The sequence below is a fragment of the Lissotriton vulgaris genome, chromosome 1_1, assembly GCF_964263255.1.
Source record: "Lissotriton vulgaris chromosome 1_1, aLisVul1.2, whole genome shotgun sequence".
NCBI classification, from domain to species: Eukaryota; Metazoa; Chordata; class Amphibia; order Caudata; family Salamandridae; genus Lissotriton; species Lissotriton vulgaris.
Genome location: NC_141685.1, coordinates 711929120 through 711953908, shown reverse-complemented (window position 1 = coordinate 711953908; position 24789 = coordinate 711929120). Strand labels below are relative to the sequence as shown.

The 24789-nt window shown below is 41.5% G+C and overlaps 1 protein-coding gene across 2 annotated transcripts in view; it reads left to right on the top strand.

Annotated features, from left to right (window-relative positions):
• DENND1B (DENN domain containing 1B) overlaps nt 1–24789 on the top strand; it is a 1279546-nt gene that overhangs the window by 764092 nt on the left and 490665 nt on the right. For both annotated transcript variants that reach the window (XM_086954825.1, XM_086954820.1), the window contains 2 exons: nt 3906–4006; nt 23308–23353. In XM_086954825.1, the coding sequence (XP_086810951.1) occupies nt 3906–4006; nt 23308–23353 (147 nt within the window). The remainder of the gene's footprint in view (nt 1–3905; nt 4007–23307; nt 23354–24789) is intronic.

The following is a 24789-nucleotide window of genomic DNA, read 5'->3' as shown; positions in this document are numbered from 1 at the left end:
TCGAGGTCAGTGACTGCTCACTCTGGGGCCATCAGGCTTGATGATGAAGTAATGCAGACAACAGTCTGAACTACAAGCAGTAGGGTACAAGTCCAAAGGCAAACAGGACTCCCACAGGACCACAGAAGTCCTTCTTGATTTGGATAGTATGTAGCTATCTGGAAGCTAGACACCTGTGCAGGGTCAAACGAAGACCAAAACAATAAAAAGTTGGGAGGAAATGCATTTGCAAGGCAAATCTATCACTCATTTCAGCTCTTACTGTAGCAGTAGTTCCATTAAGCAGACCAACTCTAACCTCTAGTGAAGAGTGGTGGGGGCTTCAAAGAACTATGTTTGCATCTGTAATCTCCTTGTTCTGGCTGGGGGCTTCCACGCAGGTAATTTCAACAGCAGGGCAGGCTACCAGAGATTCAACAGGGCTGTCTAGCTTGTTCTCAGTCAGGAGGAAATGGGCAGGTCAATGTTCTTAAAACACCTGTATCTGCAGGTTTTGTCCAAAGAACTGTTAACTAAGCGGAAAGGGAGCCCCCACCTTATATTTCCAAGTCTCTGTTAACTGAGCAGAATCCCACCGTAATCACTGCTTATGCATTCCATAAAGTACAAAAATCGAGCCAACCAGGTTAAATAGAGATTCCCTAATTTGGTCACTAAATCTTTCCAGAATACTTTGGGCTAGCCACTGCATAAGTGCAGCTGGCAGAGTACAACCTTAAGGATCGTGGTGGGAAAGCTGTAGACAATATCTTAAACCCCCAGGCAGGTACTGCAATGCTTAATTTGAGCCACAGGTTTCTGTCCCTTGGTACTGGCACTTAGTTGTGAGCACAAGCACTTGGGACAGCCAGCCACAAGGTGGCATAGCTAGGTAATTTAGAGATGACCACAACAACAGTTAAATATTAATGCTATATTAATTAAAAATTACTATTACCTGCCGCCCAAGCCATTCTTATAGTTTGGGGACCTGAAATAGTCCGACTTGTCACAGTTGTAGAAGTGTGAGGGTTAGTATTTGTTTTGTTACTATGATTGGCAGCATAGCAGGGCAATGTATGGTGGAAGCTGCAGTGGCCTCCACAAGAGCCCTGGCACTTATTTTTTAGTTCTTTCACATTAAGCATTGAGGTACTGGAAACAGGATAGGAATAAATGGAGGATGGGGATGATCCCTCTTCTTATTCGGGGATACCCATCTTGTTTTGTGGGGGAATGCATCCATCCTCTACCTTGTAAATGCCTTCCCTACAAAAATAAAGCTGCATGCAGACAGTTAAAAGTAACCCTAATGGAAGATGCCCTGATAGCGATACAAGCTTCCCCATGCTGCCACACACATTTCAATATTTGCGATCATTATTGCAAAACCAACATACAATAAAAAAATTAACAAGATTCCTAATTTAGCCAAGGAGACGAGCTTGTACCACTCCTGAGTGCAACTACTGCACCTCACAAACCTGTAAATACTGATGGAAGCCATGGATCAGGCAAAATTATTGAGGGGGCTATCACCTCAAGACTGAAGATTATCCATGAGGAAGACGAGATTTGAAGCTTAAGGGGTCCGCCGGGAATAGGAACAGCAAAGACGTAGCCAAAAACAAAAAAGAGTTGGAAATTTGAAAAAAGAACCGGGGTGACACAACTGCACAGACTGTCCTGGACTTCGGCCACTACTGAGCAGATTGCTACTGGTTGAGGTTTGTTGGGGATTCCGCTCACCCACAAGAACATTTTTAAAATAATAGGGTCCACTAGTATTTTATTAAGCAGAATCATACAAAGCAATAGGCTAAGAATCTGTAGACTGTTTGTGTTGAACGAGCACTCTTGAAATGTAGCAAGTCTTCTGTCAAAAAATCGCCAAAGCATTTTTCCTCCACAAGGTCAGTGAAATTGTGATCGTAGTTTTGTTGGTTAAATATGAGACTCACCTTAATTTGGGCTGAATACAGCACGTTCTGATCTTAAGGTGCCCCTGTTCAGTTGTGTGTTGGCTGCTGGCAGTAATAGCAGGTGGTGCTGCATTGCCGGAGATGTGTGTGGATCCATACACTGGGACACCAGAAACCGAAATCAGCCAGCATTTACACAAATGTGTGCACTTTGTAGAAAAGCCTGGGTTTTGTGGGTGATGATTGAATGTGCCACCAACACAACACCACTGACACATTGAAAACAAAGATGTACACCTCTGGCTCTCCTAGCTCACGAAGCACACCTGAAAGAATTTAAATATTGTATTAATGACTTTGCATGCATTAATTTTGAAACGCAAGCAATTAATATAAAGAACAGAAATGTTGATTTAACACTTTACAACTTCCAGAACACATGCAGTTCTCCCGTTGCAAAGGAGTCATAATTTTGACTGCTCCTCCAGCTCATATAGGGCAGCGCTTAATTTGAGCAGGATGTTTGGTGTGTGGCCCACTGACACTTGGTTTTTAGAATCTGGACTTATTTTTCTTCATCAGACCATGACCCAGAACAAGTAGATACCCCCAAAAAGGGAAAGAATGAGGCATACAAAGGCCTAAGAACAATAACAAAGGGAGAAAGTGTGACTGAAAAAAACAGTGAATGAGATAAAAGGTCAGAAAATATCTTGCGGATGAAAGAGGCATTAAGTAGACTCAAGACTACACCACGTTGGTGTTCTTCCCTCTTCCACCCTCTCCCCGTAGTCCCCTCCTCCAACCTCCATTTAGCAGCGGGGGGCCTCTGACAAAAACCTTGCACCTCAGCACTTATTATTTTACATTTTAAGCACAGATCTAGGACTATGAGTGGTGTGTAAGAATTTGAGTAAAGCCTCCTGTATCATATTATGAACACATTCATGATAATTGGATATTGCAGATCATTAGTGTCCTTGTTACTTTCCCTTATTTCATCGGCTTTGTGGAAATCAATAATTTCTAATTTAGGAAGGTTAAGAATTGGTGAATAGTGCAATTTACATATATATTTTCTCACATTAGTATGTAATGCATTAATAATATGCCTAATTAGAAGGTTTCATTCAAATTCAACTTTTGTTTATAAGTTAGTCTGACAAACGCCCACTGTGAAACTGAAGCGGAGCATGGTTTTGTATTTGGTGTAAATGAGAAAGAACACAGTGCTTGCAGCAACAAGACATGCAGTGACATTTACCCTCCTCAAAGGACCTGCCGCGCCTTATCACAGCAGAAAAGAGATTCTTGAAATAGGATCCAGACGTAAAGTGTTGATCTTAGAATGAATAGTTTAAATGTGAAATGATGACATATTTGGCTTTTTGTAGGCCCGATGCCATGCTTGGCTAGTTTTCTGGTCACAAGTGACATTGCATATGTCAGTTAGAAGCCTTCTCAGAAACTAACCCGCAAATTCACACATTGCTGGAGTTCAGACTGTAAAACACTCAAGTCCCCTGGTATTTTCCCACTTCCCAGGCTCTCCTGGATGTCTCATGTTTCATTCTTTGGCAATTTGCCCTAATGGTCTCCCTTAGGAGCACCTTCTAGCCCCTGTTCTTTTCCATATTTAATAGTCGTATATTAATCTGATAGATGAGCCAACAGCTGTACAAATTGCAATCTCTATTTGTGCACCGTGGAGTTTAAAATAGTAGTTTATTTTGATTGTGATAGAATACAATGTTTACAGTAGACGTTGCATTTTCAAGTTGTTAAACATTTTAAAGCATTAAATTGTACGTATTTAATTTTAGACCATAATGCATTTTGTAAAGGTGTTATGATGTTTTATTGCTCGATGCAACCAGTTTTAATTGTTATGATTTTAATAGTACTTGGGAGGTGAATGAAGTCAAGTTCTAATGATTTTACTCAGTAACAACCTTATTTTAATAAAAAATAACCATATGATTTACTCATTTTCTTTCGTTTTAGTTAACCGCTTGTGTGCACGCATCCGCGGCTTTACTGTATCCAATGTACTGGCAGCATATATACATCCCAGTACTTCCTCCACACCTTCTGGACTACTGCTGGTGAGTTTGCTGCTAACTTGTTCTGGACTTTTGTGACTTCAATCCTTTAGTAGTCTTGTTTCACGGGCAAAAGCCCCAAATAATGGAGAGAATGTTTTCAGACCTAATTCCTGATTACTGCATGGCAAGTACTGCACCTTCAGACATATATGTGGGACTTGCATGTATATCTAAATCTAACCATTTAACATCTTAACTTCTCTACGCTATGATCCTTCTAACCAGCCCGATTTTTCAAGCCAAATGATTTTGGGCCTAATGTGAAATTGGTGTGGCATTCTAAAGACTTTGTAAGTGAGGTTCTCGTTTTCTCTTCCAAGCATGATCTTCATTGGTTGGTTCTGATCTGGTGAAAACTGTGATGATTTGAATTTTGATTCTGCCCGTGATTAGGGATTACCCTCCTTCACTTTGTTAGACAGGATGCTGTGGCCGTATTGCGAGAGTGGGAAAATAAGGGCTGCGGTACAAATAAAGCCCTAGATCTATGATTGTAGACATCTCCATTCTGGACATTACAGAAACAGAAAAGGTCGTTCTAATGCCCATGTTCAGTGTAAATTTCTGTCAATGAGATTTTAACAGTGAAAATGACCATGAAACCGGTTTGTAGATCCTCCATGTCTGTTTTTTTTATTTTTTATTGTATATTTATTTTATTGGTCCACAACATAATACATCTCAAAAACTTTGTACAGCAAAATCAATCGAAAAGAAAGGGCATAGCGAAATTCATTCATACAAAGCAAGGTAAAGGAAGCCCCATAAATCAATTATATACAAAACAGATATACAGTTTTGGACTACATAACATTGAATGGCAATTTCAATCTTCATAATAATCTGAGAATGCCCCCCAGATTTTCAGTCCAGTTTTTTTTCCTTTTTCTGGACCCGGTAACTGAGAACAAACCCCACTCCAACTTATATAATTTATACATTCGTGCTCGCCATTGCTGAAATAACGGAGGATTTTCCTGAAGCCATTCTGAGGCGATACAAATCCGTGCAACAGTCATATATAAGAAAATAAAATAACGGAAGGAATTTAGTCCATCAACACAATTGTCTTTTGGGGTATCCCCCAGCATCAACATTGAGGGAGTGATCACCACTCGAACTTTAAGAACCAGGGTCAAAAAATTTTCAATATCATTTAGGAACACTCTTAATCTAATACAGGAAAAAAAAATATGTAGGCTATCTGCATGATCTGCCTTACACCGAAAACATTTTCCATCATAGCTGTCTCCCCATTTAGACATACGGTGTGGTGTATAATATAAATCAAACAAGGTTTTAAAAAATTGCGCCTTTAGGTTAGCGGACATTAAGACTTCTTTAGAAAGTAGAATCAAATCTTCCACATCAAGCTCCGTATCCGCCAGCTTATCAGCCCATTTTGCCCTAGTTCTCTCCAAATCGTCCGGTTTCTCCTCCACAAGCAGTCTATACATTGTACCAATCTTCACCTGGCGATCTATAGCCTCAACAGCTTGAACCTTTTGTAAACCAAGTTTATGTCTTAATAGAAAATCTCTAATTTGTAGGAATTTAAAAAAATAACTTCTTGGTGAACTAAATTGATCACTCAGTTCCAAAAAAGATTTACACTTGCCATCCACCGAAAAAAAATCCCCCAAACAAGTCACTCCCTTTTTTTTGACATATCAATGCCATGCCATCCATAAATATGTTAGGTACCAATCTTGGTGCACCAAATGGAGTGTAATACGACAGCTTCCCTAAACCAATAGTACGTGTCAGCCATCTCCAGGTCTTATGGGCTCCTATCAAAATTTTAAATCGGGTCCGCTTATAGTAGCTCCCATCTATTTCAATGAACAAACTTTGTTTCACTTGTAATCCCAACAGAATCTCAAATATAAATGGGTGGTTATACATGAATTCAGTAGATTCACCTGTTGTCAGCACTTTCATTCTTAATAAAAAACAAACTATATAGTAAAGAAAGAAATCAGGTACTCCCAACCCACCCCTTTCAACTGGTAACATCAAAGATTTCATAGCCCGTCTAGGTTTCCCAGGACTCCAAATAAATCTTCCACACAGTGCTTGTAAAGCCATTAACTTGGGTTTTGGAAATTCTAAGGGTATGGAACGGAACAGGTAAAGGACTTTAGGTAGAACATTCATTTTTATAACGTTTGTTCGTCCAATTATAGTCAAAAATAACCAATCCCATCTCTCTAAAGAAGCCCTAATTTTATCGTATACCCTGCTCCAATTTACATTAATCAATTCAGTCATGTTTGTCTTAATCCGTATACCAAGATAAGTAACCTCTCCCACTACTCTCTCATCTTCCCAAGTGATAGCTCCTGAGCATAAAGTCTTTGTCTTTGATGCATTCAACTTATAACCAGTTATAGTTCTAAATTCTAGTGCCAACCTTTCAATCTCTAAAATAGCGGTATCAGGTCTATCAGTAACCACCGCGATGTCATCCGCATAAGCGAATACTGAAAAACTGAAATCAAAAACTCTAAAAGGGGGTATTAAGGGGTTCTGATTTAATAATTCTATAAACGGGTTAATATATAATGCAAATAATAACGGAGAGCATGGGCAACCCTGCCGAGTCCCTCTATTGATGCTAAAAGATTCAGAGAGTACTCCAAGAGCTGCAATTTTAGCCATAGGTTTGACATACAAGGATTGTATAGAACTAATATATTTTTGTCCAAAGCCCATTTTAGCCAACAATATTCACATATACTCCCAACTCACCCAGTCAAACGCCTTTTCTGCGTCCAGCAGAAAAAGCGCCAATTTCCTTTTATTTACCGCAGCCAGATCAAACAAAGTAATAACTTTATTAATGTGGTCCACAGTGCCTCTTCTGGGAAAAAACCCATGTTGATTTCGTGAGACTAAGGATGTTACCACATTGGATAAGCGGTGAGCCAAGATCTTTGAGTATATCTTATTGTCCACATTCAATAATGATATAGGGTGATAAGACCCGACGTTGTCAGGGGGTTTATCTTTCTTGCAAAAAACCGCAATGGTGGCTTCAGACCAACTGCTAGGAGGATTCCCCTGTTGAGCTGCCAACATTACATAAAGCAGTTCATCTTTTAAGAGATTAAAGAACAGTTTATATACCTCAGCAGGTATTCTGTCTGGTCCAGCAGCTTTACCAACTGCAAGACTCTTTACAGCTATCTCTAGTTCTAACATAGTAATTGGTAAATCCAATTCTTGCACCATTGAAGGTTCTAGGGATTTCAAACCAATTAACATTCTATCGTGCCAATGCATACCAGGATCTATACTGTCATCCCTGGAGTACATTCCGGCATAAAAACTATGAAATATACCAAGAATGCGTTCTGGATCAGAATGTGAATTACCCTGTACATCCTTCATTGAGCTAATATACCGCGCTGTCTGCTTCATTCGTAATCTGACTGCCAAGGTTTTACCAATTCTTTCCCCAAACTCATAAGTTAACATACTAGAGGTTAAAAATCTCCTAGCGATTTCCTTATCCCAGAAACCAAGAATATTGGTTCTAGCCTTAGCAACCTCATTTTCAACCTCAGAAAGTTCAGTGTTACCCTGTGCTACTTCCCAAGTTAATAATGTCTCGGCCTTATCCAGGAGTTCATATAATAGGTCAAGTTCTTTTTTTGATCTTTTAAGTTGCCATGATGAAAAGCTAACACACTCTCCCCGGAAGCCCGCTTTAAAAGAATCCCAAACTATGGTATTCGCCGTACCATGATTATCAAGAAAAAAAAATTGAATCCAACTCTGCATGTGAGTTTTGAATTCTTCATTCAAACCTAGTTTCCGATCATAAGAAAAATTGGGAGGAGCTGCCTTCTTTACTGAACTCTGTATATCAATCACGATGGGAGAATGATCCGAAGTGATTCTAGGGTAAGTTCTGATATTAATTCCTACCAACAAATATTCTGGAGCGAAAAAGTAATCCAATCTAACAAATTTTTTATGAGGGTGTGAATAAAAAGTTAAGCCATTATCCACTCCCCTGAGCCTTCCCCAAACATCAACTAGGCCTTGATCTTCTAGTAAGTTAACCAAAGCTTTAAACACTCTTGGTTTACGGCCTTTATAATTTCCATACCCCTGCAATAAAGTATTGTTAGACAGATTTATATTCATATCCCCACATATAACAATCGGTTGTGGAAAGTTAGCTAGCTCCAAATTAATTTTTGCCAAAGGAGCTGGGTCATCCAAATTAGCTCCGTAAACATTAACCAGCGTTAAATGCCTATTCCCATTTTTACATTCCAGAATTGTCCATCGGCCATTATTATCAACAACTTTCCGTCCTATAGTTGTAGAGTGATCTTTAACTAGAATTGCAACTCCCCTTATCATACTGGTCTGTCTAGAGGCAGCAACTAATATATATCCTAGGTCTTTTAACACATCTCTTTTAGACCATGGAATGTGCGTTTCCTGAATACATACAATATCAGGGTGAATATATTTCAGTTCTGCGGCTATTTTATGTCTTTTTACTGAGTTGTTTAATCCGCATACATTCAATGAACAAATTCTTAATGCTTTTCCCCCCATTTTCAATCAAAATACTTAACATTAGCTGACCTATAAGCAAAGACACATTTGAGTAATACTGAACCCTTCATTTCACATATCTTCTTTACCACTTTTTTTCCATGTATTAGTTGTGAACTCTTTTTTCCCCCCTGTTTTACACCCCCCCGTGACCCCATCCACCCCCAACCTCCCTCAGCACCCACCCTTGCCCACCCCAAGCTTCTCCCTTCATAGAGGCTTTAGGACTGATAGTCCTGTGATGTAAGTTTGCCCCCAGCCCCCTGCCGTCCCCGCGCTGAGCTTTCAAATCATTACTAACAACAATCCCTCTATTTTAAGTGAAAGAAACTCTCGTGCAAGCAAGCAGTTAAACTAGAATATGTCAAATCTAAATTATAAATTATAAGGACATCAAGTACTCTTTGGCAGCAGTTTCCGTCATAAAAAATCTGGTGCGATCCTTATGTATAACTTTAAGCTTTGCAGGAAACATTAAGTATGCCTGCGCACCCTTTCCTTGAAACTGAGTTATTAACTGTCTTAGCTGCCATCTTGTCTCAACAGATTGCTTACAGAGATCTGGTCTAACAAAAAATTCGCATCCAAGAGCCTTACATTTCTTATCCGGGAGTGCTTTCAGAAATAATGCTTCACAAGCTTGGAAACTATTAAAAGCCACTATAATAGCTCGTGGTTTCTGATCTCGGGTATTAGCCCTGAACGGAAACCTATGGGTCCGTTCCACCTCTCGATCCCAATCCCATTTCTCAGCTTCTGGTACCGCCACTTTTAAGAGCGAAACTATAAAGCCACGTATATCAGACCCTTCTTTCCCCTCCTCAATCTGTAAGAATCTGAGATTGTTCCTCCGAGACCTATTCTCAATGTCCACAAGCTTCCAGTTGACATCTTCCTTAATAGCCATATGCTTTTCTATAGTCCTACGTTGCTGCGCCACTTCGTCTTCAAGAGAGGAAATACGAGATTCAGCCTCCGTGGCTCTAGTCAGAAACTCAGTGTGTGATTTAACCAGCCTTCTCACAGAATTTTGTAATTTTTTGCACGAATTCTGTCCCCTCAAACTGTCTTCTCGTGTTTCCTCCCTATGCTGCATCATAGTTTGATAAATCAATCCTAAAGAAATGTCCTCCATTTCCAAATCCAAATCAATGTGGCCAGCAACACCATTTGAAGTCTCTTCTCTCTCCTTGCCACTCAAATTCACTCGAAGTTTGCGAACGGTACCAAGCTCTGTCCCACCTTTCTCCATTGTTTCATTCACACTACTATGCCCATTTTCCTCCTCTGGACAGTCATCCTCCATACTCATATGCATAGCATATAATTCTGCTAGTTCCTCGGAGGAGGACATAGAGTGCTCTGATAGGGAGAAAAAATCCGCTGAGTCAGTCTCTCCTCCTGTACGTATCGCAGTATCTGCATTCAAATTAAGCTCACTCTGCACAGTGGAGGTAGTGGGAAGAGTATCCTCATATTGAATAGAGTTATTGGATACAATTGTAGCAGCACTAGTATCCTCACATTGAATAGAGTTATTGGATACAATTGTAGCAGCACTAGCAACAGTAACTGAATTAACAGTAGGATTCGACTCATTTCTCTCTTCGAATTGTCCCAAGCCTGGGGTGGAAATAATGATTGAAGTGGCAGCTGGCTGAGCAAGCACAGACATTGACCCGGTCTCTTGTATAACTTCAGCTCCAAAGCCACCTGCTTCATTCAACAATTTAGGCTTCGCCTTGCCAACCTCCTTGTTTTTTGCAAACATGTCCGGTATCTTTTTGCGGACACTAGCGGCCTCCCCCTCCCGTTCTGAGAGCGTAGCTTCCTCCAGTTCGATATTATTACTTACTGTGGGACGGGGGGAGTCGCCGCCGCAGCTGGTGCCACAATAGCCGGTGCCGCTGAAGTTTTCGCCAGGGGTGTAATCGTCATACTCTCCGCACCAGTTTGAAGCTCCATAGCACCCTGTCCCCGGGCTCTCCTTCCCTTCGGTCCCATGTTCGTATTCCGACCGCAGCTCTCTCCGCAGCTCTCTCCGCGCAGCTTGCCGCCGTCACTGTTCTCTGCACAGCCTGTTTCTGATCTCAGGCCGCGCCCTCCCCAGGTGTACCGGGTCAGTAGCCAAATCCAATACTGCCGGTAAGCTGCCCAGCGTCCTGTGAGCCGGGTCCAGGCTATAGCCACACGAAGCACAATCATAGGGTAAATTACGTTTTAACTTTTTTGCCGTTTCCTATGTTTTCCAAATTAACAGCACAGCAGGCTATCGGAAACTCGCCCGAGTTTCGTTCTTTCACCACGCTTCCCTCAGCGCAGCGTGGGCCGGCAGGAGCAGCAACCTCAAGCGTCCAGCACGGGCGCCATCTTCCCTCCCCTCCACTCAAGCGTCCAGCACGGGCGCCATCTTGCCTCCCCTCCATGTCTGTATGTTGCTAATTAATCAAATAAGACATTACTCTCTCTACAAGTAGGTCGTGAATGGCACAAGCTGTGGTCACATTCATTATTATCAATGCAAAGATAAACTCTCAGCCACACCAGTTAGAAACCTGCAGGTATTGCTGGGGATGGTTTATTAAAACAAATGATCCCATAGATCCTAAATATTAATAATCCTCTAGCTTTAAAATATTGAATGGGATGCCAAGTTATGAGCATTGGATTGCTACATAGACTAGGGCTCCAGAGTCAGTTTTACCCTATATTGCCATTTCTAAATATCTCAGGTGAGTTATATTGTTCCATAGCTATGTATATTTGGTATATCGTGGAACTCCAAACTCCCTGTGCATTTAAACCAGGTAACACTACTAGATTTTTAAATGTCACTCTTTTGAAGTAAAATGGTTCAGGGAAGATGAGCGAGTCCATAAGGGGTAGATGTTTAGAATAGAATTTCCAAAATGCACATTCTTCATTATGATACCCCAGTGCTAATTCACTCTGATCACCTTGCGAAGCCCAATAGTAATATTTGAAATCAGTAAAGGCTGAGCCACTGCATTTCAGTGTAAGATTCATAAAAATAATTGCACTATAGGTCTCTTTATAACCCATATGAACGCATTTATAATTAAGTCAAGTCATCGGAAACTGACCATCTGGACCAGGAGGGTTTTGGCGCTTGAGATATGAAGGAGTTTGTGGAATAGAATCCTATTAATTATGTTACAGTGACCTATGAACTCAATAGGCAATTTGTTTTATTTGTGCATTGTGGCAATCAAAACCTGTGACAATGGCTAATAATTTAAGTTAATCACTGTGTCGTCATTGAGGGATGTTTGAAAGACTATATGTGCAACTACCTCTACATATCTTTTGTCTACCGAGTGTGCAGTCTGACTATATTAAAAGTCTGTATTGTTTTTAATCAGCAGATATCAATAAAGGCCTTTGAAGACAGGATAGAAGCTTCAGCTTCTATTGTATTTAATACAGGAGGGGCCAGATATGGAAATTGAGTTATTATCAGCACATGCAGTGCCTTTCCTTCCACTATTGTTTGAATTAATTATGATCTATCTATGCTGCACACCAGAGTTCCAATAATGGAGCAAATAGGAGAGGGGAAGCAGTGGAAAGTTCTCCATAGAAACTTGGTGTATAAAATTGCTTTAGCATTTCCCTTTTCCTACCACTTGTGCCAAGAATGCCTCCAACAAAATGTGTATTCATTTTATAAATTGAGATCCAAACCACATATTTATCACTGTAAACCAAAGAAACGGCGATTTGAGCCTGATGAACACCTTTTCAGTATCTAACAAGATCACACCGGTGTGTCAAAATGGCAGTGACCATGTTCACTTCAGCCATGGTGTCTTTATGCAACTGTGCCACATAGGTGAGACAAGCAAGTGCACCACAGCAGCCAAACGATTAAACGTTTTAAATATTTTGCATCCGTGTTAATTGAAGATATCAAGCGGTAAGAGACACATTTCCCTAAATGCTTGTTATTTTTAGAAATTACAACCAGATCGAATTCTCTCCACATTGAAGGAGCCTTATTCACTTTAAGACCATTGAAGCATCCAGATATATCAGGGTCAATGTTTTGATGAAGATTTTATAATCTGATGGGCTCAATTGGATCAAGCCTTTCCAGCAGAGAGACGTTTAATTCCTTTGACAGTTTCCTCTAGCATAAACAGTTGCTCAAGCAAGACAGATATTTGAAAGCTTGATCTTTGTTTGCCCAACTGTGCCCAGTACTTCTTGGGGAAATCTGCTGAATTTTTAAGTCGTCAATATAAAGCATCAATTGAAATTCTCAAAATGCTTCTAGTATTTTATGCAGCTGTATTACATTTTTGTAAAAGATTGCTTCTGTTAAGTTCTATGTCTCATTCTGCTTTGTCGTAAGTACCAACATCTTACCCATTAATTAGCTCACTGCATTAAAAAAAAAAACAAATCTGTGGACTGTTTTTGATGGCTTTTCATATATTTTTGATCTAAATTGATTGAATTAAAATTGATGAGTAGCAACAGTTTATGTATCCTTGTCTCCCAAATGGATGATTCCTGATTGAGAATGTCAGCCACGTGTTGGATTTGGCATCTTATAATTTGCACAGACAGTTTTTTGCCTTTATGCGTGAGTTGTCCTTATGAATTGTAAACCTTGGTGCAGTGCCACAAGTTCTTGTGTTCAGTGTATCACACACCATATTTGTAGTGCATGACCCTCTATTATCTGCCACAAATCCTGGGATAAATTACTTCATTTTAATTTCATAGTCTGAATTTTCAAACATAATTTGGTCGATTGTCCAGCTCCTCATTTCATATTTATTTTCATACATTGTCCCCAGTAAATCAGTGGAGACAGAATTATGATCACACAAAGGTTTCAGGGGAATGTGAATTTGTACTTGGTCTAGTAACCTATGTTCACATAAGATCACATTATAAGGACCATGTGGTAATGAGTAATAGGAATAGCTCAGTTGGTGTCCCTTAATTGTAGAGAAACTAACCCTCATCTCAAAATATTTTTGTTAAGGTGAGACAACATAGTTTAGTAAGTAGCTTTTTTTATTTCGTCTCTCAGCCTTCAACCACCTCCGTTTCAGCAGGGGCAGCTGTCACCAACTGACAGTGGAACGTTGGTGACAGCAGGAACAGCTCGTGAAAGGAGTCTGGGAGGAACCACTGCCGGATGAATTGGAGGGGAAGGAAAGATGAAGGGTGAAAGGATAGGCAGAGCATAAGACATTATAACAATTTAATGATTTTCAGAATGGCAGCATAAGCTTTTCCCATTTCTTTACTTCTCATTTTACTCAAGTTATCCCTAACTGAGTTAAGTGGAACTTTGATTTCGCCACAGAAGATATTTGGGCCACTCCATTCATCAGAAAATGTCAAAACTGCATAATACCACCGCCATTTGGGGCATAGACGCTACAAATAACTATTTGTTACGTGGATTCGTAAACCTGTGCAATTGCCCAGCAACCCCCATTATTAAACTTTACTTGTTTGCATGACCACAAAAATCTGTGTAAATCCCATGGCGACTCCTTTCATTTAAACACTTTTAAACTTCTCTGTTTATGGATCAAATCTTTTTATTATCATTTTTTAATATACCAACAACTACCGCCAATCACTAAAAGCCCGCAGAGCCTCTAACCCAATGCAATTTTATGCAATCAACGAGCATTAACTTCTCTGTTTATGATGGGACTTTAATCCATTCGCATTCCATGTCAGTGCTCATCTGTATATACCAGGCCTACTTTAGCTCACCTCTGAAAGCCATATGTGTAGGACACATTGCCTGGTCAGCTTATCGACAAATACTGTCCACATTTTCACTGGTTTTTGATGCCCTGTATTAAACCCAGCAAAAGCGGCCCAACTGTCTGCTGTTTACATCGACCGTGCGTTACTTCAGGCGAATGCCCTTTGCTCCGAATTGTTACTGTAACGTGCAACATTTTGTTCACAATGTTAATTCTTTTTATGCTCCCATCAGGCACCTTATTAATATTCGCTTGGCTCTTCATTCAAGAAACATAAATCTAGTGAGGCCCCTGTGCGTGTCTGGCAGCAAACCAAAGAGGGGCAGCTACAGGCAGGCACGAGGGGGGTGTTTAAGATAGGGAGCTCGAGAGGGATGGCTGTGTCAACAACAGGGCCCAGAGCACGCGGCGCATGCGAGATGAAGGCACCACATCTCACCAGTTTCCACCCCAGCAGTGGGGGTGCAATGACGGTGGAGTAAAGCGCCACTTCGAAAGAAAGCGACAAAATAAATCGCCACTGAGATTGTGATCTTTTAATGTTTGGAAAAATAAAACCCTACTTGGAAAAACTACCTTTGAAAAAAAGAAAAAACAGGAACGTATTTGAAGGGGTCTTTTAGGTTGTTTAGGGTTACATTTGTAATTGCATACTTTGGCTGTCAACTGATGCACGCATACCTGACAAGATGCATTTATTCCTACAATGGTATGCTTTCACTTTATTTATGAAAGTCAGGGATTGAAACTGCCAGAGATTGAGAGGTATGAGGGAATTGACCATGTTATCTCATTGTCCGTGCGGTGGCCTGGGCACTGTTGCTGTTGCCCAGTGTCAAGAGACCTGTTGTAGAAATATTGTGCTGTGTAAATATACTGAGCCAATCATTCAAAATAGCAGGCGTCAATGTGCCACTCCCCTGTCTGCACTGCACCTCCCAAAACATCGCAGCATCACTCCCTGGTTTTTATTGAACAGTTACTATTTCACTTCTATGTCATCTCCTCTCATCTCCACCCTCCTCCTCCCCTCCCCTTCCCTTTACAAAGCAGTCTACTAGATGAGACCCTTGATTTCACCACTGGATCAAATGCAAAAAGGCAAAATGCCAAGCATGAAATACTTATATTGACACTTAAACTTCAGTCAAAAAATTGTCCCAATACTTCAATGCCTGTGTAAGTTAACTTGTAGTAAGCGCAACACATTTTGGTGATACTGTTGTCCCACCATATATTTCATATAAAAAGGTGGAGTATAGATTAGGCAGCCTTGCTATTAAGCAACATTGCTGGCGGCGGGCTCTTAAAAACGTTGAGACTTTTTCCTTTTTTTTAACCAACCAAAAATGCGTCCCTAGGCAGTGGTGGTCACCACACACAAAAAGTGGTGAGACGGGGACGCTGGGTGGGAGGAGGGGGGGGCATGGGGTTCCATGGGGCAGGGGGCCGAGGGACCATATTAATAAAAAAAGAAATTTAAAAAAGTTAAACTTGCCTGTTGCTGTCCGCCTTCCGTTTCGAATCTCGGTTCTGGGACTTCCTTGTCCCAGCAGACATTGTGACTACGTCACAGACTCCTTGTCCAATCACGCAGGGATTGGCTTGAGTGGGCTAGAAAGACGCTCTTGTCAGGTCAGGGAGTCTGTGGAGTTTCTCTAACCCGGATGTTCTATACAGCCGGGTTAGAGAAACCTAAGTGTGCATGTGTGTTTTGGTGGGCCTGAGATGGCCGGCCAAACACACTCCCCCTCCCCCCTTCCATTCTACGGCCCTCCCCTCCCTGCATGCACACGCTGGCTGAGCCAGCGGCTCAAAAATAAAACTATAATTGAACTGTTGTTTTATGTTTTTCTGGTGTCTCTGAGCCAGTGGGGCGGCGCTCCTTCGCCATTGCGGAGGAGCTGCCACTGTTCCTAGGACTGTTTCAGAATAAAAATCTATTTCTGGCAAGTTTAACACTGTTGAAATCTCCAGGAAGGGATTTTTTTTCACAGAGTAGAACATTTAGAGAGGAATCTGTGGAAATGATTGGTGGCTGTTAACTTGAAGTGAGTCTCAAGTATGGACCTCACTAAAATGAACCAAAGCAACTGAGCACAGATGGTCTAAAATAATTACTTATGCAATGTGCCTTGTTCTAACATGATTGATTTATCTTTATTACTTCTGTTGGGAATTTTCGGGTCTCTGAATGTGTCTTGGACATTGTTTGCTCTCCACTCTGCAGTCCGGAGAAAATAGTCTAATCTAACTGGACTGCCATTGGAACACAAGCCATATAAATTGTATTTGAATGTTTTGATAGACCCATCACACATGACTGCTGCAGTCATCGTCTCCCAGCCATCTCTGGGTTCACTGTCTTGAACTGACAATTATTAATCTTACACTACATGAAAACATATTCATTCTTTCGGCTGATCACTTTCTATGATTATTCTCTCCTAATCCCTTTCCTAAATCTCACAAATACTGGCAACCAACAAATCTAATTTTAGGGCAATGTCCAAATTGTTCATTTAGAAACTCGATGCCATATTAGGAGAAAAGCTCTGACTTTTCCATCATCTGTTACTCTTCGTAGCAGTATCCTTCTTGAAGAATTGGACAGCATTGCACCCATGCCTGACCAGTAAACTTACCCATTCTATAATTCATTGGTGCACACCAGAGTTATGCAAATTCATAAGAAAACGGGCAGCATCGCTAGCAATGACTCAAATCTACTATATATCACTAAAATCCGCAGCAAATCACTTTTTTCCGGTGATATAAATAAGCCTTGTGAGGCATTTACATTTAGGGAAAAGTCACACTTAATTCACAGTAGCAACCCAATACGTTTTTCGTAGACAGTGTTGCAAGTATGCAGACCATAAAGACGCCTCAAGACCCTAGTTCAGACTCGCCTCTTCCACTCTCAACGGAAGTTGTCTTCCCCCTGCTCCATCCATTCTTATATTGATCCATTCAATGAGAAAGAACGTTTCTTCTAGGTATATGTCAACCATAGTCTCAATGAGGCTATTGCTTTTATTGCAGGCTTTAGACACAGTTGACAATGAAGGTAGGTCTGTACCCCTTCTATTCTACACAGACAGGCGCCCTAACGTCAGCAAGGGCTTTAGCATGGCCCTTGTACTCAATGAACTTTCAGTTGATTCAACAGATGTGTCTAGCTTGCATTCCACTGGAAGGTGCCCTGGTTAATTCAAGAGTTGAGAAAAAAGTGATCATCTACACCTTCAGTTATGTGTCCGATTTAACCACGTTTTGGAATTTTGCCAATCTGGCCTTTAGTGTTTTGATATATTACCAAGACTGTCATGATTGCTATCTGTATTGATGTTTAATCCGTATGTTACGAGAGAAACCCTCTGCATAATCAAACAGATGGACTTGTCGCTGGACTCCTTCGTTTTGCACATCTCATCGTAGCAGGGTGCTGAGTAGCTCCACTGGTTCTCTCTGAACAGTTCTTTTATATGTGCCTCTTTTTTCTCTGTGACAAAGATTAGTGACCTGGATACGGAATTTAAGGTGTGTACAATCTCAGGTTTTTATTCTCCTGTTCTAGCAAGTCGTTCCTGAACTGGCATTCAGAAAGTTGCAACCCTAAGTGTGGGGGCAAACAATAGGCAGAGTGTGATAAATAAAGCCAGGAGGCTGTCCCCTCCCCACCCCCCCCAGAAATAGAGGAGACAGAAAAGCCCTTGAGTAACCTCCTGTATCCTTTCCACAGATGTGCACCAATCTAAACGTATAAACGGTAGTCTACCCCATGTGATGGAGGTGGGTTCAACACAACTGAGAGTCAGGATGAGACCGAGGGTATTGCAAGAATCTATGGAGGTGTATGTGTGTAGATTGCAGGGATGGGGACAGCCATGCTCTGTAAGGAGCCCTCGTCAGCCTTCGGACTTTATCTTTGAGTCATACAAGGGTCTCTGTGTGTTTTTTGCTCACAGTGTGGTCTTTGGAATCTCTGTGGGCTCAATTGGCATTTGCACGAAGATTGTGGTGGCTATATGAGGGCCTCTTGTGGACTGACGTAGGGGGCACATTTGTTCATCTGTTGCAGGATTATGGTCTGTGGGTGTTCAGTGATGGATCTTCAGACTATGTGGCGCTACTAAAAGTGCAAAATCATAATTTCCAACGGTAATGCATTATAGGAATGATCCACACCTGCCTTAAGAAAAAAACTGCGCCTTACAACTCCACAGATGCTGTGTTTATCCTTTGTCCACCTCCGCTGTGTATATCATTTGAGATGACCCGTTCGTTGTCAGAAACACAGAATACTGATTAACACTAATCCTGTAGTTCTTCAATTATGATATTTGTTTTCTTTCTCTTTGCAAAGTTCTTGTGACTTGAAGGTCTCTCTAAACTCTTAATTGGAAGACAGGGACAGAGGGGTATTAAACCGCATTGGCCTGAAAACTGTACACAGAGGACGTTTCACAGTCTTCCTGTAACATTTTAAATGTCTCCCACATGTCCCTACAATCTGTAGCTGTGCGCCGAGGCTCCTGACACGTATCTTTGTTTGATGAAGTACCTCTTCAAAGTGCAGTTGCCTCGATGTCGAGAGCTTTGAACTGCTGGCTCCAACACAATGAAATATTGCAAAAACAGCCAGGAACACTAGATAGTGCATGTTAGGAAAGGCCACACAAGATAGCACGACCTGCTGCACCGTTCTGAAGGCTAGCAGTGGGCGAGGGACCGCTCGAGTTAAGAACTGATATGATGTCATTGTGTGTAGAATTTCCCAAAGTCCCTATAAATCATAAAGTTGGCAATCCTAGCTGTAAATTTATATGCAAGCATTAACATTTACTTTGGTATTTTGGCTGGCATATAGAAAAAAATTCTTGTCTCTTTTAGCATTTTTGTATTGTTCTTTCTCATCGCTTCCTTTTGTCCAGTATCTTTTTCTCTGTCTGTTGTGTCATGCGTGGTTATTGTAGGATGACAGTGTTTATTATATGTATGTAATGCTGGTGTTTGTCACTGCTTGTTGTTGCCATTGGAGTATCTTGTAATACAAATATGACGTTATTTAGTAATATAAGATGTCAAAGGCGTGAGAAAAAAAGATAAAATAATTGTATATAAGCAAAGCATTGCTGTTGGAACCCAAACGTAAATCCTTAACATCAACATTCGAACGATTAAATCCATGCACATCTTTACTTGAAGGTGGTAGCTTCATCCACCAGCTTTACGCATGCGGTCTGACAACCATGGTGCTGGCAAAAAAGGAGGGCATCATGATCTTGCCTCCAGGTGATGATAAGGTGGATTGAGCTAGTAATACATGCTAGCTACACTTTATTTATAAAGTTTTATGTAGCGCGAACATGACCACCGAGGGTATCAGAGCACTTTACAGTTTATGCAGCAAGACAGGTACAGGCAAACAAATAGAATCATTAAAGCGAAAAGTACACAGTCTTAAAATGTCTGACATTCTCGTGAGCCAAGGAAGTGGACCACAAATCAACGGCCATGGCCCCAGAATCAAATGGGGAAGTCGGACTGAGGCAGAAATTTTAAGAGCCCTTTGACTTTGGATTTGAAGAGGACAGTGGAAGGTTTCACCCTGACTTCGGGGGGGAAGGGAGTTTCAGATCCTCAGAGCCGTACCTGAGAAGGCTCGGTTATAGGTCTTTTTTTTCTTGAATTTTTGTGGTTTAAGTAATAGGGTGCTGGCGCTTCTGGAGGCTCTTGAACCACATGAAAACTCCAGTTTCTGAGTGAGGTACAGCGGGGTCTTGAAATGGATGGCTTTGTGTGCCACGCATGCAACTTTTAACGGGAAACAACCTTAACCACGAAGTTTTAATTACGAGTTACCTGAATCACGAAGTCCGAACCACGAACAATCCTTAACAACGACTTTCCAGAACCACGACTATTCTAAACAACGAACGATCTAAGACTGCCAAGGCCTGACATTCCACATTCCCAAAACTCCTTGCTCCAGAGAAACACTCTGCATGGTACGTCACTACCCTTCGCACCCCCTGACCTGACAAGCTCATTGACCCCTGGCATGATTCACTCAGCACTGCAGCCGTCAGGCAGGCGGGCTCTGAGGAGCACAGGGTCATGCAGTCAGCTTTCATCCTGCTAGCTATGTAGCAAGGTCGGGAGGCACAGCATTAATAGAAATGCTCCAGTCTCAGCCAAAAAGGGAAGATGGTGGGTGTGGGGGGGTCTCCCCCCACAAATAAAATGTTTAAAATAATCTATTCTTAGAATTCTAAAAACAAATGTCAAACATGATTTGAAAGAAAAATATGGTGTCTGTGTAATGAGCAATGTAAATATTTTTTCGTGGTTCAGGAACTCGTCATAAAAAAAGTAGTGGGTTGGGATTGATCGTTGTTTAGCCATCGTGGCTAAGGAATTCGTGGTTTAGCAAGTAGTGGTTAAATCATACATCCACTTTTAACTGTATCCGAGCTTCATATGGAAGCCAATTTAGGGCCAGCAAGTCAGGAGGGATGTGGTTGTATTTTTTAGTGCCGGTTACGAGCCTAGCAGCAGAATTGAGGGCAACCCTAAGAGGAGCCACTTTCGCTCTGGGCAAGCCGCAAAGCGGTGCATGTCCATAGTCCAGCTCTGCGATCACTAATGCTTGCTTTACCACCTTTAGGTCATGAGCATGGAGAAAGGGTTTGGGCTTCCTTAGGATGCTGAGTTGGAAGCTCGCTCCTTTGGTAAGGGATGTGTTTTTGCATGTTCAGACTTTTTTCTAGTATAATATCCAGCGAGGATGCCGAGTCCACGAGGTGAAGTTTGCACTTAAGCTCCATAAACTGGTTCAGCCATTGCTTTATAACTGGAGATTGTTTGTGAGGTGAGATTAGGAGGAATTCTGTTTTTAGAGCATTTAGTTTCAGGTGGTTACATGTCAGCCAGCTTTGTGTTTCCAGCAGGACTGAGTGGAGGAACTTAATGTGTTTCGGGGAGGCGATCGTCAAGTGTAGTTGAGTATCAGGCCCGGACTGGCTGTTGAGGGCACCGGGCAATCCCCGGTGGGCCGCATGGTTGGGGGCCGTTTTTGTTACAGGGCCGTTATGCTGCAAAAACGGCCCTGTAACAAAAACGGCCGAAAACCGGCCCTGTCACAGAGCGCGGTCGCACCTCTCCCCCCTCCCCTCTCCTCCTGGAGGGGTAGAGGGGGGCCGGCCTAGCACTTTGCCAGGGCCGGTTCTGGTTCCCAGTCCGGCCCTGTTGAGTATCGTCCGCATACATGTGATAGTGAATGCTGGATGATTTCAGAATTTCTGTTAGAGGCTCCCTGAACAAGTTAAAGAGCGTGGGAGATAGTGCTGAACCTTGGGGAATCCCTAGCGTAACCAGTGCGTCACCTCTTAGGTTATCAGTATATGGTGAGTTTGGGTCTCTGCCCCGTCTTCAGTCTGAGGCCACCATCTCTTATTGAAATATCAGTGTGTAAAACATCGGTATCTGATATGTTGCCTAGGTCCGACCTGCTGAAACTATTAGGAATCTATATTCAGTCACTTCAGTGAGGCAGTCATTCACTAATCATGCTCCACTGTGGGCACTTTTACTTCCTCCATGTCAGATTCGGAGGTGCTTTTTGGAGTTTCTACAGGGGGCTGAATACCTGCCTTTTTGCCACCACCTATGTGCTACCAGTGTTTAAAATGGAACTATAGAAGTCCAGGTGCTCCTAATCCCAGAGTGCCAGTTAACTACTCAGAAGTTCTGGTAATCTTCCATGAAGTGTTGCACCCTGTTGAAAAGCGCTTGCACTTTACTTTTCAATAAAAGAAGTGAGTCACCCAGTGCCTTATAGTACGTGCCCATTTAAAGCATTGACCCAACCAATTCTACAATGCTTTGAAGAAGCTCCGTGATCTATCACAGGAACCTGATTGCCTTCTTATTGGCGTGGGCGTAAAGCACCATGCAGCACTATACAACCACCCATGCTACATTCATGAAGAAGTCGGATGTCTAGCACTAACCTTCTCAAAAAGCCAGCAGAAAGCAGGAATATTAAACAAAGTAATTGACAATCAGCAGGGTGAATGTAGCTGAAGTGATTAGATGCTGATCTGCATCTACCTTTCTTTTTAATTGCAGTAGAAGGAAAATGGCTTCTCTGCCTCTGGTTCTTCCTTGGTTAATGTCCAAAGGAAAAACTGTTCTTTTAATGCTTTGTTGCAAAAAACTCGAATTACAAGAAAATCAAGAAATGGTGAAATGTTGCGAGTCAATTTGACATCCATACAAACTTCAAATTAAATTTGCAAGGAAATAATATTGTCAAGAAAGATAATCAAATGCATGTACTGTGAAACCAGCCTTAACACTATACTGCTTTCTAACTAACAAGGTCTCCCTACAGGGCTCTTCTTGGGTGGTCTGCTTTCAACAGTGCATTTCTAGTAATTAAATTCCATCTTCAATTGTGTAATTCTATTGGAAGAAAGGCAAATTGTTATGAAATAAAGCAGGAAAGCAATCATTTGCTTGCGCTGTGTTATATACTGCAAAAATGCCTTATTTGAGGTAATCTGAAGGCTGGTTGTGTCTGGATGATGGAGCAGCTGTGGACGCGGGGTCTTCTCAGTGGCTTATTAAGGCGTAATCCAATTGAGGGGATTCCAGGAAGGCGTACAGAATGACTGTTTATATGATTTTTTCCCCTGCTATATTAAGACCCACACAAGCCTGTTGTCATGAAAAGAAACAATTATTCCTCAATTCGTTTACATGCTCCCCATAACTTGGTAATTATTTTAGGAAATGACAGATTTTGTGAATTGTACATCATCACTCCAGCAAACAATATGTCAGTGCCTCTTAGTAGGCTTATTGATTTCTCCCCTTATTTCTGTTGAATTGAAGTAATGTCTTTCTATCATATGTTTTGAATAAAACATTGGTTTTCTCGTCTTATTTTAGTGCACCAATGCCCTATTTGATTGGAGTTCACTTCAGCTTACTAGAGGTATGTGCTTTACTTTGTTCTGGCAAAAATTAAAATATGACATTTTTTTGTACTTATCATCATTATTATTCGTAGCATAGACCATATCCTACAAGCATTATGTATTTATGTATTTGTTGCATATAGACTTAGAGAAAGATTGTTTATGAATCAAAATAGTGTTTTTTTTTGGGTTCTCACAATATAGATTATATGTGGCTAAAGACCGAAACATTTGGTTGTACAGTAGAGTCACACCATTCATCCACAATGCATTGGAAACCAAAATTAAATGCTACATGTCCAGAATATTTCTTTTATCAAGTACCAAAATGCAATGCCCAATCAAGGAAGGATATCTATGAAGCTTGGAAAGCTTTTCTTCTAAGGTTATATATTTTCTGTTTAAATGCACGTCACAATGTATTTTATTATCTGTTTTTTTAAAAATTGTTTTTATTAAGTAAACAGGTAGGGCGAAGAAGCATGCATTTGTAGCATAGTTAAAGATATACAGTACAGGCACAATCAAGCGTAACTAATGTCCAAGTCACAAAGTTGTAAGAAATACTTTGAATTAGGCACAACAATGCAATATCACACAGGATCGTAATAGCAATTATCAGTCCGAGGCAACCTCCTCCTCATCTAGTCTAGGGGGCTCGCAAATATTACCCCTATTCCAAGCACCCCATATTTGTTCCCATTTCCCAGGGCACCCACGGTGGACAAACACCGCCTTCTCCGCCACCATTGCATCATCCATCTCCCTGCACCAGTTCCTAAATGTGGGCAAAACATCCGAGCCCCACTGCCTGGCTATATTGCGTTTCGCCACCATCATACCCAACGTAGCCCAATCTTGTTGGCGATGCGTTAAGTCATTAGCTTCCCATACATTCAACAAACAGCGCGGGGATCAGGCAAAAGAGAAATAGATAGTCTGAGAAATGGTACGCATCACTGCTGTCGAGTACATTGTTATCCGACCACAGTTCCATAAAGTATGATAGAATGTCCCCTCCTCCCTGCACCCGCGCAGGCAATACACATGTGACGCCTTCCCTATCTTGTGTAAAATCGTTCTGGTGTAGTACTTGCGGTGCAGTATTTTAAGCTGGATTAATTTGAGCCTGGAGGGGATAGCCGTCTCTCGGGGGGAGGAAAGGGCCTCTTGCCACTCGGAGTCATCCAATGTGCCTACGTCTCGAGACCAGTTCAATCTCAGTTTGGACGTCATGTCAGGAAGGTTGTTAACCAGCTTTTGGTATGTGAGGTATGTTGCCTTTTCTGGCATGTGTTCTGTCAACAGCCTATCTTCAAGAGGGGTGGATTCCTGTAATTCCGTACCCAGCGGAATGGCAGTCTGCAACGCATGCCGAATTTGGATGTACCTAAACCGTTCCACCCGCGCCATATCGTATTGCGTCTGTAGGAAAGAGAAGTCCACCACCTTA